Source organism: Peromyscus eremicus, chromosome 1 (genome assembly GCF_949786415.1).
Source record: "Peromyscus eremicus chromosome 1, PerEre_H2_v1, whole genome shotgun sequence".
NCBI classification, from domain to species: Eukaryota; Metazoa; Chordata; class Mammalia; order Rodentia; family Cricetidae; genus Peromyscus; species Peromyscus eremicus.
Genome location: NC_081416.1, coordinates 183,123,885 through 183,140,473, shown reverse-complemented (window position 1 = coordinate 183,140,473; position 16,589 = coordinate 183,123,885). Strand labels below are relative to the sequence as shown.

Genomic DNA, 16,589 nt, shown 5'->3' with positions numbered 1-16,589 from the left:
GGAGAACACATGTCTCATTGTCCAGAAAGTCTAAATTTTTAAAAATATTTTAAATGCCATATTCTATAGGTCTTCAAAGTGTTTGAAGATTACCTATCTATCTGAAATATATCTGTGTATACCTGTAAAACATGACTATGAGTTTGACTATCATAGAAGACTAATTGTTAAGCTGTATTTAATTATCCATTACAACTTAAATGAGTTGTATAAACATAATACCTTCTACAAGAGTAGAAATATATACACAGTACAACAAAATTAACTTTAAATTTGTATCGGTAACCTAAAATCCATAGCAATGTCAAGCATCTCAAACAAGCTGTTGCTCTTTAAAAGTAGGTTCAACAATCTACTCTTTTTTCCTATCATATCTATATCCTCTCCTCCTTACTTCTTTTAGAAAGGTATTGACTTTGACCATCCACCATGAGAAAAGAAAGTCAATGAGATTCCTTTGGTCCATGTGGGTGAAGATCCAGCTGGGTGCAGTTCCAGCTTGAGCAGTGCAGCAGAGGCCTGAGCCAGAGGGCCTGTAAGGCCACAGCAAATTTTTATTGAATTCTTGCCACAATCGTTGGAGCACCAATTGCAGATGAATTGCTAAACAATCTTATTAATAAAAACTCAGAGCCAGAAATTGGGGTTAAAGCCTGAGAGAGATCAGAGGAATAGGAAAAACCATAGGTAACCTCACGTCACCAACTCTGCAACTTCCAAAGCAAGTTACTTCCTGTCTACCCACACATATATGCCTTTATGTTCTGTTCTCTCATTTGCTCTCACAACCCAGATACATCACTTCCTGTCTGTCTAAACAGACCTCCAGACCTCTATTGTCAGTCCTGGGATTAAAGGCATGTATCACCATATCAGGCTCTGTTTCCCAGTGTGTACTTGAACTCACAGAGAACCAGATAGATCCCTGCCTCCCAAGTGATAGGATTAAAGGCATGTGCTACCATTGCCTGACTTCTATATAGTGGCTGGCTTTTTCCTGTGATCTCCTGACAAGTTTTATTGGGGAACACAGTATATTGGGGGGACACAATATATCAGCACAGTGGACCCAATGTTCAAGGAATAAAGTATATCATGACAATATGTTGGTTCAGTGATTCAAAGTGGATAAAAGAATATTGCAGAAGGTCAAAGTTCAGATTCAAACAGGAAACTTGATTTTTTCATTGACATAAAGTTAATCATTTAGAAATCAATTCAACAGAACCATTATTTTCATCAGAACTTGACAGAAAGTTTTTAGAGTCAGTCATGGACATAATATATTCATTCATACATATGTTTTATAGAAGAAAGAATATTCTGTGACTCATGGAACCCTGGAAGGCAAAACAATTGATAGGCTCTAGTCTACAGAGCATTGTGCCTGGTGTTGTGACTTGGTCAGGCCTGCCATGGGCCTTTTCTGATCCTTTCTCCTTTCATCTAGTATTGCTTCATCTGGTTTCACATGTTTGTATCATCATAAATGGCTTTCTCAAAAGAAGTTTCTTGGTTCACATTAGTGACTAAATCCAACAAAAGAATTTCATGCCTTGGGACAGGTTCTCTTTGATCTTGGATGAAGTCATGCTGCCTGTGGCTGGAGAAGATCATAAAAATATTTTTCACCTGTCTTGTGATTGTTAATGTGGGGCCTGAGATGCAAAGCCTGAGGGAAGAAATTATTGGATAATTCCACAGGGGAGTGAAGAGTCTTGTCAGGATGACCTTGGGATGATTCAAGGGATAGCTCCAGTCACCAAGAAAATTCTAAACAAACATGCACTCACATATGAGCTATGGATATTCACCCTGGATGCTTTGAGTTCACATTGTCATGCTCTTCAAAGTCCAGTTACACTGTTAATATGCTGTTCTCTTGTATTTTTATCTCTTGCTTTCTGCAGATTCCTATTCTTGTGTGCTCCTACAGCAGCAGTGAGTGCCTAGTCAGAATGAATTACTGTTTAACTGGTGAAGGAAATGTGATGATTACTGGTTTTTTTCCTGCATATGCTGTCTATCCACTCAACAAAACAATTGATTGGCGGATGATTAAATTTAACAGAGATTTTATGGTTGAGTACGTCTTTTTTCCATTTATTCATTATCTTAATTTGGCATTCATATGCCTTGGGGGAAGTATGGACTCCAACATCATTATTCCTCTCTTCCATTCCTAGATCTCTTCTGTGGTGCTGTCTTCTTAGTGACTCATCTTGTGCTTTCAAGGGGGCAACAGGAATTTGGGTTTTATTCATTTTCTTTTTTACAGTGTACACCAGGAATATCTCACATATTCTCAGCTAAGCCTCTAAATCCTCAGGATTTGGTTGTTTTCAATATTAGCTCTATTGTATATGGATTAGATAATAGAAGGATGATAGAGTATTTGATGGGACTTTAGAAGTCTAGCTGTGCTCCTGTGAGAAGAAATGAATGCCATTGAAGTTAGTGATCAGCGATTTTGTTGTGTGTGAATGACAAGTGTTATCTGTATTTGCTACTCAAGATTTGGGAGCAGGGATGTCAGAATTAAACATTGGGGCCAACTTTCTGCTTTAGAAATGCCTTCAACTGTCTCAGATTCTTTTATCTGACTTCTAATATTTGTGTTATCTGATAACTTAGATGCTTACTTGTTAGTTCCATAAAAATACAGTGTATACTTCTTCATTGTTATGAATGTGTTTCCCTTTGCCCCTTAATTGTGATGAGGCTTCTGATTACTGTTTTTAGTTATTCTCAAAGAAACAAGATTAAAACACAGTGTCAGACAAGTCTAACTGAGTATCTTAGGTTCTGCTAAAGAGAAACAATCATGTGTGTTAGGGTTTAAAAGAAGTCAAGCATGTTTTATCTCAGACTGACATACTCGTAGCTGTGGGTAAACACACAATAAGTGTCTGAAAATGAGAAGTGCAGCTTGCTCTCAAGTCTGAACTCAACAAAGGCAACATGGAAATACATATTCAAGAGTTAGGTTGGAGGCAATGGATGGAAATCACCTAAAATAAACATAGGACTGAGGATGGATAATTGCCACTAAGGCAATACTGTGTCTGCTGAACTGTGGCTGTGTAGAAAGTATTCAATTCTGCGGTGGAAGAGGAAAAATGTTCAAGTGTGAAATGTCATTTGATATTAAGGATATCTTAAAAGGATTAGTCTGAGATAGACATACTGAAAGAGGCAGGGGAAATTTAAAAATTGGCATCTAGATAAAATATTCTGTGGAACGGTCTACTGGCTAAGGGATCATTGCTTATTTCAAGTAAGGTTAAGAAGCTCTCTTGTCTACCAGGCATGTGACCTTGTATGCCAGAAGGAGATTTTTCTGCTTTACAGCAGATGGTGTCCCTGTTCTATGTTCGTCCTCTTCTTCTCTGCTCTCAAATCTCAGCAGCTCAGGCACCACTGTGAATCAGCCTAATTCCCTCTTCAGGTTATACAGCAGCAACCTCATGCCTGCAAAGGGACTGTAATAATGTGAGTTCTCTGTGGCTGGGTTGTCTAATACGTAAATGAGGAGTATTGCATGAGTTTGATTTAATATCTTATGATGTAAAAAATTAAACTTGCAATTATAAAAGCTATAAAAATCACCATGTTTGATTTATACAACATATTTTCAAATTATACTTTGCATAGAGAGTGAGGCAAATGCAACTATATGTTCTGCAAGGATCACAACTGATTTCATGCTTTTGATAAACTTTTTCCACAGGTGTGGGAAAGTATGTATGTAATCAGAAAAGTGTATTGTTCTGTCCTTCTCCAGTTAAATTTCCTCATGTTCTAATGGTAGCACTATAAGTATATTTATCTTCATTGTCATAACTACAAAAGATCATGAGTTGGGGGGCTAGCATTATTTTCTATTTTACTAGTTTTTGTGTGGTTTAATTTTCTAACTGGATTTTACTTTCTTGTTGAAAGATGGTAAATAAATATTTGATAGGTACAGAATAATGTCAAATAAGTACAAAATATGTCTACCATCTGTTTAAAGCAGATTAATCTACAAAAGCACATGTTGATGCACACTATAGAATCTTTTGTGCATGGTGGTTAATTTCCCTGCAAAGTAATAATGATATATAGGTTCTCTCCCTGTGTATGAGTGTACTTTTCTTTAACACTAACTTAGAAAGAGGGCTGACTTAGTATATCCAGGCTGCATTGTATCAGTTATTTATGCATTTGTATATTAATAACTTGAAACAGCTCATGAATTAGATGAATATGAAAAGTCAGATTTTAAGATTTTTTTTGAGTTTACTGTGGATATTCACCATTTTTCAGTATTTTTCAAATTGAAGGACATAAATATCTGGTACAGGTTATTTGAAAATCTTTTAAGATGTAAGGTTTATTTTAAATATGTACGATATTTCATTCTGAAGGTGTAAAAAGACAAGAACTTTTAATTGTACAAAGTCTACTCATCTTTTTTATTGAGTAATTTTTTATTAATTTTACATACCAACCACAGATACCCCTCTCTTTCTTCCTCCCAACCCTACAGCCTTCCACCTACCTTCCCACAGCCCTTTTCCTCCTCCAACAATGTAAGGCCTCCAATAGGGAGTCAGCAGAGCCTGGTCCATTCAGTTGAGGCAGGTCCAAGCCCCTCCCTCTGCACCAAGTCTTTGCAAGGTGTCCCACCATAGGCAGTATGCTCCAAATAGCCACCTCATGCACCATGGATGGATCTGGATCCTATAGCCAGGGAGCCCATTAAGCAGATCAAGCTACACAACTGTCTAGCTCATGTAGAGGGACTAGTCCAGTAACATGGAGGCTCTACATCTTTTGGTCTAAAGTTAATGAGTTCCCAATAGTTTGGTTTGGTTGTCTTTGTAGTTTTTCCTATCGTGATCTTGATGCCCCTTGCTCATAGAATTCATCTTCTCTCTCTCTCTTCAAATGGTCTCCTGGAGCTCAGCATCTGCTTCCATCAGTTACTGGATGAAGGCTCTATGATGACAGGGTATTCACTGATCTGTTTAAACTTTTATTCTTTTTCATCTTTATTCATGAATCCCCAATAAAAAATAACAGAGGGAAAAGCATGTTAAGTATACTACAGCATTTTCCTTCCATAATAATTCAGACTCTTAACAATTGGGTTTTCTCTGAAAATAAAAAGATCAGGTGAATATCAAGTTGTACACTGGGTTACCTTTATCAGTTTTATTCAGAAGAATGAATATTTATTGAATCTCTTTTGCTATAGAATGGAAATGATGTGAGGCTGGAAACACTTACCAATCCACACAGTATATTATTACTTTTCTACTTTTCCTACTGACCAGTCTGTGAATTCAGACACCATTGTCACACTTCTTAAAATATTATTATTTATCAATTACCATTACCATATTTTTCAGTAACAGCACATCCTTTCTGTTTAATCCCAATTATTTGAATTGATTTCTTTAAGTTTTGATTTCCCATAGTTCTAAGTAATATTTATACAAGCTCATAAAAATTTAAGCAAGTTTTGAATATATTTATCATCATGACATCAATATCTGTTTATGGCGAAGAAGATGATAATTCATCATATGTAAAAATGTACAATGATTAAATTATGAAGTTTAATATGTCCTCCTTTCAACTTTAGTCATAATAATTATACATTTTCTGGCAAACCATGTGCTATCAAACCAAATATGTTGCTGGTTATTGTGGTGGTGCACACCCATAATCTGTACATTCATGTGGCACAGACAGGTTTTCAAGGCAGGCATCATCAGCATAGAAAGTTTAAGAAAACCCAAGTATATTTAGCAATAGTGTTCTTTTTTTATTAAGAAATTCTTTTTGCATACCTATCTGAGATCCTCCTTTTCTCTCCTTCTTGCCCCCCCATCTTTCCCACAACCCAACCACACTCCTCCCTACAAGAAGTCAAGTCCTCCCAGAGTGGGGCACTTACAGTAAAGGCACATCCAAGCCCTTGCTGCTGCATCAAGGCTGCACGAGGTAGTGGGCTCCAAAAAGCCCCCTCACGCACCAGGGATGGATTTTGATTCTACCTCCAGGGCCACCATCAAGCAAATCATACTACACAATTGTCTTGTCATGCAGAGAGATGAGCAAATCAAACTAGTGGAAATTATGAAAGTTGGATCAATGGCTGTGGAGCCTGAAACAATAGTATTCTTTTAGAAATATCTTTCTCGATGCCCTTAAGTACCAGAAGTACTTTGTAAGTAGACCTAATAAAAACAACACAGTTTGTGAATATCTTTCAGTGAACAACTCCTATTTAATACTGTTGGGCTAGGATATAAACCCCTATTAAGTTGCCCACAATGTGTTTGTATCTTGGTTCCCAGCAGAACAAAATGCCAAACTCCAAGCTTCTGAAGTGAAACAGAGAAACATTGTCCCATTATTTTTGCATGGATGTGTATATAATACGTAGAAACATAAAGGAGGTCTTATTTATGTCATCTGAGCTCTATAGATATTTTTAAAGCTTTTAAACTAATAAGTTTTTTGTTGAAACTGTCTTCTCAAAATTTTGGGCATCAATGCCCATCGGATGGTATAGAACAGAAAGTTTCTGGGCCTGAATGCTGCTATTTTGAGGGCATTTTGAAAGTATTGTTTCATGTGGGTGTGTTATTGAAGGCTGCTATATGCATAGTGGACAAACAGTAATTTATGTAAACATGTCAGCTATCTAGAGGTTTAGTAATGCACTAGGTGTGTTCAATATAAAGATGGAGTTGACTTATGATGTTCTTTGACTTCAGAATTTCTCTCTTTAAGCTTTTTGTTCCATATTGTCTGTTGCTGAAAATGGGGAATTGAAGTCACTCACCATCTCTCTTCTGGGTTTGATCTGTGCTTTTGAATCTAATACTGTTTCATTAGTGAAGTTGGGAACTCCTGTGTTTAATGTGTACATGATTAGAATTGTAATATCCTGTTGTTGGATTTTTTCCTTTAATGAGTAGAAAGTATGCTTCACTATTTCTTCTGAATAGGTTTTGCTTGATGTCTTAGTTGTCACATCTTAAGGTAGTTATGCATGCTAAGTTTTTAGTTGCATTTGCTTGGTATACCTTTTTCATCCTTTAACTCTAAATTGAGGTCTATCATGGTTGTGAATTGTGTTTCTTGGAGACAGAAAAATCCTGGGTATTGTTTTCTGATTCAATCTACTCATGTTGTCCATGAGATCATAAATATTAAGAGTTATTATTAGATGATATGTATGTAAGTAAATTGGTTGCAAAATGTGAGTTTTGCAACTTTGTGAGTTTGGTGTCCTGGGTTTCGGCACCAAAAATGTAAGTAAATTGGTTGCAACAACTCTGGGTTTGGTCCTGGAATGGCACCAAAACATGAGTTTTGCAACTCTGTGAAAGATGTCCTGACTACCTTGGGAGTCAGGCAACACCTTGAACTGCTTAGGACAGATCTGATGACTGGAACTGCAAGGAGACAGTTTGGCCCTGGAGGGTGAAGTATCCCAGGCACCTCGAGCTGCTCAGAACAGTAGCTCTGCACTGAAGATGTTCCAGACACCTGGAGCTGTTTAGCAGCTGGAACTGCAAGAAGCAGCCCAACCCTGGAAGGGAAATTTTTCTGACTTCTCAGGAAAGTCAGGCCTGAAACTACTTCAGCAAGGGAGGGTATCCTGACTCTTCGTGAAATTCAAGGTATACCTGGTATGATGGGGAATGGTCTTCCCGCAGGATATAGCAATCCTGCTCCTCTCTTGGAGAGCCGCTACAGCTGAGCTTTGCTCAGCCCCGTCTTAAGGGGGCTTCCTAGCAGAGCTCTGCTTCCCTGGCCTAAAATGTTGCTTCTTTTGCTTCACTCTGCAAAGGGGAAACCCCTGCAGAAATGTAGCAATGTCCTCAGGCTCCAGAGAAAAGTATTACTTTTCAGCTCTCTCTTGCTCTGCCCACAGAGGAATGCCTCAGCAAAGATCTTCTGTTTAGTTCCTCCTCGCTCTGTTCTTTTAGTTCTCCCTTGTTTTTTCCACTGAGGGACATCTCAGCAAGGATCTGCTCTATGCCGGTGAATGAAGATCTTCACACCCAAAACATTTGAGAGAGAGATTTATTTGCGAGAGAGGATTCCAGGAGAGTAGCTGCCTCTACCAGGGTGTAGAGAACATCCTTTTTTCTAACTGACTAGGCAGGGAGGTTTGCACATGATGTCTTGGGAGTGGAGTCATCCAGGGGTTGACTTGGGGCCCAAGGTTCTGCTGTGCTTCTCTGTGATTGGTTGGTTTCAGAAGTCAGTTGGCCAAGGGCAGAGATGACTCTGTTCTGACTGAGACAAACTGTGTTTCTTTCTGCCTAATCAACCTATATCTGATTGGATTTAAAATCAACTCAATGAGATGGACTCCAGCACTGCTCAGGTGGCCAAGCCTATGAGAAAAGGTGGGCCACGGACCTAGGGAGAAGCCAAATACTATTGTTTTGCTATAGGAATGTAGAAATAAAGTGACTCCTTTGGGCATTTTGTTCTATACATAGATACATGTTTTACTCAGCCATCATCAGAGAAGTTCCCTGCAACAGTGACACAGTCAGTTCTAATGGGATATATTTATAAAACCCATTCCCTTGGGGCTCAAGGAATGCAGCAGAAGAGGAGGTGGAAAGATTGTAAGAGCCAGGGAAGATGGACTACACTGAGGAAAGAAAGCCATCTAAATATAGCAGGACTGCTGCACATGTGAACTCAGATAAACTTGGAAGCAGGCACAGGACCTGTACCAGTACAAGACAGATGCAGTGCCTGTGCTGAGAGGTGAACACAAGTGAACTGAGTGAACACAAGCCCCCATTTTTAATTCAGAAGCTATCTCAAAGCTATCACAAGCCTCCATCCATAACACAGTGGTAAATAGAAAATTAGTTTTCTCCAAGGAAGTCTTGTTAGGTATACAAAATATTCTTAAGGGCAGGCCCCAAGCTCAGTAGTAGATGGGGGGAAAATACAAGCTCAATGTTATTTTTGAAGGTTAATTTTTTCAACCTTATATGTCTTTTTGTGAATATTATAGTTTCTAACTTTTTGTGGCTGCTCAGCTCTTTCTTAGACCATCAGGTGTTTTAGACAGGCAAAGTAACACAGATTCACAGAGTTAAACAAATGCAACGTAAACAAAAGCAACATACATAAAAAATAATCTACATTTCCCCCTTTTTTCTAAATAAAAAGAAAGGTTGTAACTTTAACACAGTATAACTACACACAATAAAAAAGTTATCAAGTAAGCATTACATTTACAATATTCAGTCCATTTACATTTAGCAAATTCAGAGAAAGCACCCCACCATCCATTCATCTTAGTGAGTGCAAAGTTTTATACATAATCTACTTTCTATTATAACTAAGGAAAACTGCAACTATCTAGTCTTCAACTCCATCAAAGACCCCAGAAGGACATGATAATATTTAAGTAAACAAAGGTGCATTGCAAACAACTTCCAAAAATTCTAGACATGACACAGATATTTTACTTCCTAGACAGTCACCCAAAATTCCTCTGCAACATTGGGGCATCAATTTTCAGCCTACAGGTGAGAGTATCAGGCACAATTTTCAGTGAAGCAGGAAATTTGAAGGACTTAGTTTCTGACATTTTGTTTCTATGGTTTTCTGTGTATTAAAACATATGTGTGCCTCTGCCTCCCTAGGTGTTCTTTTTTTGGCGCTTATTCTTCTATTTATTTGTTTTGTCTGATACTGCCTTGTTTATTTTTATTTTAACATTTATTATTTTTAGATTCCTGCTTGGTTTCTAATGAGAGAGAAAATGATGTGGATTTCTGTGGGAGAGGATGTGGGGAGACCTAGGAGGAGTTATTGTAGGGGACTGTAATTAGAATATACTGTATGAAAAAAATCTATTTTCAATACTAGAAAAAGAAACAGCACTCTCATTCAAATTCTAGCAAATGCTGGGAAGATACTTAAACATGGACTTTTGGAAAAGGAATATTTCAAACTGTAAAACCCATTGCCCTAAACTTACACACATACCACGTGTTGTGTGATGTGAGTCTTCATCCTAAATATTGTTCTAATGTCTCTGAAGGTTTAAGTTGAGGAACTACCAATGCATTTTGGCCATGATGTTTGCCATTGAGGAGATCAACAGCAATCCCTACTTTTTACCAAACACGTCCCTGGGATTCATTATCCAGAATGTCCCTACGGGTCAAAGATACACTCTGTTCAATCTGATAGGTACATTTTCAGGCCCTGGTTATGCTCAATCTAACTACAGATGTGCAAGAGAGGGCATGTCAGCTGCTGTACTTACGGGACCATCATGGGCAATATCAGAATACATAGGGACACTGCTGGATCTTTACAAATATCCACAGGTGAGAGAGGGTGCTGGGATAGGACATAATGTCAGCTCTACTTGGTGACGTTTTAAGTGGCTGTGGGGAAAAACAAGGAAATTTAAATCACTCTGAATGGGTAGGGAAATGATGCAGACAGATGGTGATGCATTTATATTTTTCTAGTTTAGAATGGAGGGAAGGGAAAGCGTGGAGTAGTGACAGCACACTATTGAACCTCTGAATATTTTCTGGACTTTTTGGAAAACCCATAGGAAGGCAGGTTTGACCTTCAATGCCGTATTGTCCTACAGGCTTCAAACCATTGCTGTAGAATGGAGTTGATTTTCACGACCATGTTCTTCTTTCTGATTGTTTCTCTCTACAGCTTACTTTTGGGCCTTTCGATAGTACCCTCAGTGAACAAAGAAAGTTTTCTTCCCTGTACCAAATGGCCCCCAAGGACACATCTTTGACACTTGGCATTGTATCACTGATGCTTCATTTCCACTGGAACTGGGTTGGGCTGTTCATCATAGATGATCACAAAGGTGCCCAGATTCTGTCAGATTTGAGAAGTGAGATGGAGAAAAATGGAGTCTGCATAGCATTTGTGGAAATGATCGTAGCCACCAGGGGTTCATTTCTGACCACATCCTGGAAAAATCAGGTGCAGATCCTGGAATCATCAGCAAATGTGATTATTATTTATGGGGACACTGATTCTCTACTGAGCTTAATAGTAAATATTAAGAAGATATTACTCACATGGAAAGTCTGGGTCCTGAACTCACACTGGGATTATACCCAATTTGATAACTATTTACTGTTAGATTCATTGCATGGGGCCCTTATTTTTTCACACCATAAAGAGGAGATCATTAACTTTACAGATTTTATTCAGACAGCCAATCCTTACAAATATCCACAAGACATTATTCTTCATGTATTGTGGCACTCATTCTTCAATTGCTCATTTTTGAGGAAAGATTGTAAAATTGTGGATAACTGTCTGCCTAATGCCTCCTTGGGATTCTTGCCAGGGAACATATTTGACATGACCATGAGTGAAGAGAGTTACCATGTGTACAATGCAGTGTATGCTGTGGCCTACGGTGTGCATGAAATGATGCTCAATCAAGTACAATTTCAATCTCATGGAAAAGAGAAAGAGATGAAATTCTTCCCCTGGCAGGTAATTCTACCGTCGTGTATTATAACATCAGCAATATCAAACACCTAGAGTTATAAATGTAATCAAACTAGACAATATGTATTTTAGATTATTCTTTGAAAAATCTACAAGAGAGACTGTTCAAGGAGGAGACTGTTTTAATTCCTTATATAGTTGTATTGCAAAGTGTCATACAATATTTCCAGGTAAAATTTTCAACATTAAAAAGTCCATTTATCCCAGAGATTTCACACAACAGAAAAGTCCGAGACAGAGATGGTCTCAATGGATGTGAAAACTTCTAAGATGCTTATTTTATGTAAATTATCACTCATAAAATCATCCATTTTACATAGTGAAACTCTAAACATTTTCAAAACTTAGTTGAGTATGACTGTATTTTCAACAAATGGCAAAGTTTTCTCTATGCACACTCTGAGTGCTTGGTTCTAAGTTTTCTAATGGAACTGATTCGAATGTTTTAGAAGCACAATGATGCTTCCATTATCCCAGGGTATCATTTGTTTGATGTGATTTGTACCTATATTAAAGGTGCTTTTCACAATAGGGATTAAAATCAATAAGAGATGTTTCCTGATTCTGCCTCTGTTGTACTACTATGGAGATTATGTAAGATAAGAGCATCCATCTCTTTTAGCTTCACCCTTTCTTAAGGAAAACACAATTCATCAATTATGCTGGAGACCAGGTGGTTCTGGACTGGAAAAGGCAATCACATGTAGAATATGACATTCTCAATTTTTGGAATTTCCCAAAAGGTCTTGGGATAAAAGCAAAAGTAGGAACATTTTCTCCAAATGCTCCAGAGGGCCAGAGATTGTCCTTATCTTCTCACATGATACAGTGGGCCACAGGATTAACAGAGGTGGGTTTCATCTTCCTTCAGTATTTTGACCTGTAGGTAAATTTCAAAAACTATAAATCTGTGTGTCATGACACTTCACTGCTCATACAGAGCCTATTTATAGACACATAATGGCCACCAATAATAATAATTGTCCTCATACCTAATTTTGCTGGATGATCTATTTATTTTCCAATCTGCTCATTTATTTAATGACATAAATATACTATCTGTTTCATGATTATTTCTATCATTGTCATGAGTCACTTGATATGTTTATTTTGATCCCATCTTGGAAGGTTTCAGGCAGTGATCAGTTGGTCTTTTGCCTTTTGAGCCCTGTCAATGTAGAAAAACATGATTTGAATGTGTAGATGTTGTTGATTTGGCTGTTGCAAAAAAAATACCTAACGAAAAATATAGGATAATTTTTCTTGGCTCACAGTTTGAGGGTACATTCAATCAATTCAGGAAGCCATGTTTTTATCAGGTAGAAGTATCTATTCACATTGCATCAACAGACAGGATGCAGAGATAGCTGAATGCTACTCGTATCGTCCTTTCCTTCTTTTCATTCATTCAGGGACCAGGGCCAATAACTTGGGGCCACCTCCTTTAGAGAGGATTTTCTACCACAAGTAACATAATCTACAAAACCTTTTATAATAATCCTCATTTATTGGTTTCCATAGTGGTTCTAAGACCTATGAAGTTGACAAAATGAAACATTACTATGGAAGAAAAATGTATATGCCTCTATATCCAGGAGTCAAGAGACAGTAGATTTTAGGTTCTCACCAAGACATGCTACCAATGCCCTAAATTTTCACCTCTACATTTTGCCTCATTATCTTTCAACCATTTTCCAACAAAGTTGTGTTATTAAGGCCAAGTGCTGACCACATGGACCTTTGAATGACTCATTCTACTAGTAGAAACAATTCAACTATCTGCATTTAGAGACAATAAAAACAAATTAAAGATTACATATTTGAAAACACTCTGCCTATTACACATTCCATAAAAACCTGAATATTTGCTATCATTTATTTTGTTATGCTCAGATTCCTCAGTCTGTGTGCAGTGAAAGCTGTGATCCCGGATTCAGAAAAACTCACCAGGAGGGCAAAGCTGCCTGTTGCTTTGACTGTACCCCTTGCCCAGAGAATGAAATTTCCAATGAGACAGGTAAATCCAATCATGCAGAAAACATTCACAGCTGTCCACATCTGTAATATCTAAGCAAATGGAAAACATCTATAAGTGAACTGTAATCAATTCACTTCAGTAAGATAATCCTCTTTCTTCCAGGTCTTAGTAAACATGTTGTTACAGCTCATTTTTCCCACTGAAATAACACACCCTTGACATTGATGTTTATACTGTTTTGTGTTCTTGAACCATTGTGAACATGACTGCCTACAGAAAACTACTCTTACAGCACCACAGTGTTATGCTTCATTTCACCATGCAGCTTCTCTTGGTGACTTTTTCATTGATATGAAAAGGCACCATGGCCAAGCAACTTATAAAAGAAGGACTTATATTTTCAGATGCTTAGAGTCCATGAAGGCAGAGTATAGCCGTATTTGGAAGTTTGAATGAAAAGCCCACCATAGACTCATATGTTTGAATACTGGATCTGCAATTGAGGGACGATTTGTTAGGGATTAGGATGTATGGCCTTGTTGAAGGAGATCTGTCACTGAGGATGGGCTTGGAAGTTTCAAAAGACCATTTCATTCCCAGTTAGTAATATCTACTTATCTATCTATCTATTTATCTATCTATCTATCTATCTATCTATCTATCTATCTATCATCTATCTATCTATCTATCTATCTATCTATCTATCTATCTATGTCTGCATAATTGACTTGATGGACAATGTGACAACAATAACAGTGGAGAACAAATATACTGATCGACAAGAAGGAGGCAGTAAAGACACACTGTGAATGGCATGATCCTTAAAGCCCTTCCCCAGCAACATGTCTCTTCTACCAGGGGAAATCTCCTAATCCTTCCCAAATAGTTCCAGCAACTGGGCAGAAGGCATGGAAATTTATGATATATGAGAGGCATTCTTGTTAAAATCACCACATTTTACTCCCAACACCTGTGCTCTCATGAGCATATCATAATTAAAAAATTCATTTAATCTAAGTTCAAAAGTCCCCATAGTCATTCACTATCTCAATACTGTTTAAAATATTGCCTTACTGAAACTCAAGGCATTCTCTTAATTGTTACTCCCTGCAAAATCAAAAGACAAATTACATACTTCTTCCAAAGCACAGAATAAATATTAGGATTACAAAATGGAGAAATGGAGGCACAATGAGGTATAATGGACAAAAGCAAGACCAAATCGCAGCAGGGAATAATTCTAGGCCTGTAGCTCCATGTTTGTTGTGAAAGGCCTGGATGACCTTTCCATTCCAGCTTCACTGCCCTCAGCGTGTTCCTCTATTGTGGGCTGGTTCCACTCTCTACCTAATCCTCTTCTTGGTAGATATCTCCTGGTGCTGACATATCTGAAACTGGGGTTCTCCAAAATAAACCAATCTTAACTTTCACAGCTTCAAACAATGGACCTTCATGCACTATATATGTGTATACTCTTCAGCCACATGTATGGCCTAAGCAGTCTTTAAATATTGAGGAAGATTCTGTAACCCCCTTACCTCATGTATCCTTCATGAGTCTAGAGCTGTTACCTATGGAAAACACTGCCATTTTCAGCTGTTTCTGTGGGATGGAGTCTGGCATCCTTGAATAATGTTTGAAGCAGGGTTCCTTTGTTCTTGCTTTTTTAGGAGAGGAAATTTCCTCAGGTCTTTTCTTCTCACCATTTGGAAGTTTAGCCAGGTGGCGTCTTGCCTTAAACATACTCCTCCTTTCACTAGAATGTGGATCAGGCCTCTCCTTTTTTAACATTTATTTTATAATTTAATTTAATTTTACATATCAGCCATGGATTCCCCTGTCCTCCCCCCCTCAGGCTCCGCCCCACTTTCCCACCCCCAACCCCCATTCCCATCTCCTCCAGGGCATAGACTTCCCTGGGGATTCAGCTCAACCTGGTAGATTCAGTCCAGGCAGGTCCAGTCCCCTCCTCCCCGGCTAAGCCAAGTGTCCCTGCATAAGCCTCAGGTTCCAAAGAGCCAGCTAATTCACTGAGGACAGGTCCCGGTCCCAGTGCCTGGATGCCTCCCAAACAGATTAAGCTAATCAACTGTCTCACTTATCTAGAGAGCCTGATCCAGTTGGGGGCTCCTTATCTAGAGAGCCTGATCCAGTTGGGGGCTCCTAAGCTATTGATTCATAGTTCATGTGTTTCCATTAGTTTGGCTATTTGTCCCTGTGCTTTTTCCAATCTTGGTCTCAACAATTCTCACTCATACCATCCCTCCTCTTTCTTGCCAATTGGACTCCTGGAGCTCCACCTGGAGCCTGGCCGTGGTTCTTTGCATCTGCTTCCCTCAGTCATTGGATGAGATTTCTAGCATGACAGTTAGGGTGTTTGGCCGTCCTATCACCAGAGTAGGTCAGTTTGGGCTTCCTCTTGACCATTGCCAGTAGTCTATTGTGAAGGTAATTTGTGGATTTCTGGGGACCTCTCTCGCACTTTGCTTCTTCCTATTCTCATGTGGTCTTCATTTATCATGATCTCTTATTCCTTGTTCTCCCTCTCTGTTCTTGGTCCAGCTGCGATCTGCCACTCCCCTAAGCTCTCTTTCTCTCGAACCTTGCCCTTCATTACCCCCACTCATGTCCAGGTTGTTCATGTAGACCTCATGCATTTCTCCATCATTGGGTGATCCCTGTGTCTTTCTTAGGGTCCTGTTGTCTAGGTAGCCTCCCTGGATTTGTGAGTAGCAGTCTAGTCATCTTTGTTTTACATCTAGTATCCTCCTATGAGTGAGTACATACCATGTTTGTCTTTCTGAGTCTGGGTTACCTCACTCAGGATGATTTTTTCTAGATCCATCCATTTGCCTGCAAACCTCATGCTGTCATTGTTTTTCTCTGCTGAGCTGTATTCCATTGTGTATATGTACCACATTTGATTTAATCCTTTATCGTTCAGCACAAACCTCAGAAGGAGTATTGCATTGCTTGGTTCTCTTTTTCCTATTCTAATCACACATTCTGGCTTTTATTGTTCATCTTTTGTTTGTTTGTGGGCTTTTTTGCCCCATTCAAT

General features: G+C 38.5%; 1 protein-coding gene across 1 annotated transcript in view; it reads left to right on the top strand.

Annotated features, from left to right (window-relative positions):
• Positions 1-1,871: 1,871 nt before the first annotated feature.
• The window catches only part of LOC131902629 (vomeronasal type-2 receptor 116-like), a 15,952-nt gene continuing 1,234 nt past the window's right edge, over positions 1,872-16,589 (top strand). The window contains exons 1-5 of the mRNA XM_059253637.1: positions 1,872-2,086; positions 10,088-10,379; positions 10,729-11,535; positions 12,173-12,400; positions 13,444-13,567. Coding sequence (XP_059109620.1) covers positions 1,872-2,086; positions 10,088-10,379; positions 10,729-11,535; positions 12,173-12,400; positions 13,444-13,567 — 1,666 coding nt within the window. The remainder of the gene's footprint in view (positions 2,087-10,087; positions 10,380-10,728; positions 11,536-12,172; positions 12,401-13,443; positions 13,568-16,589) is intronic.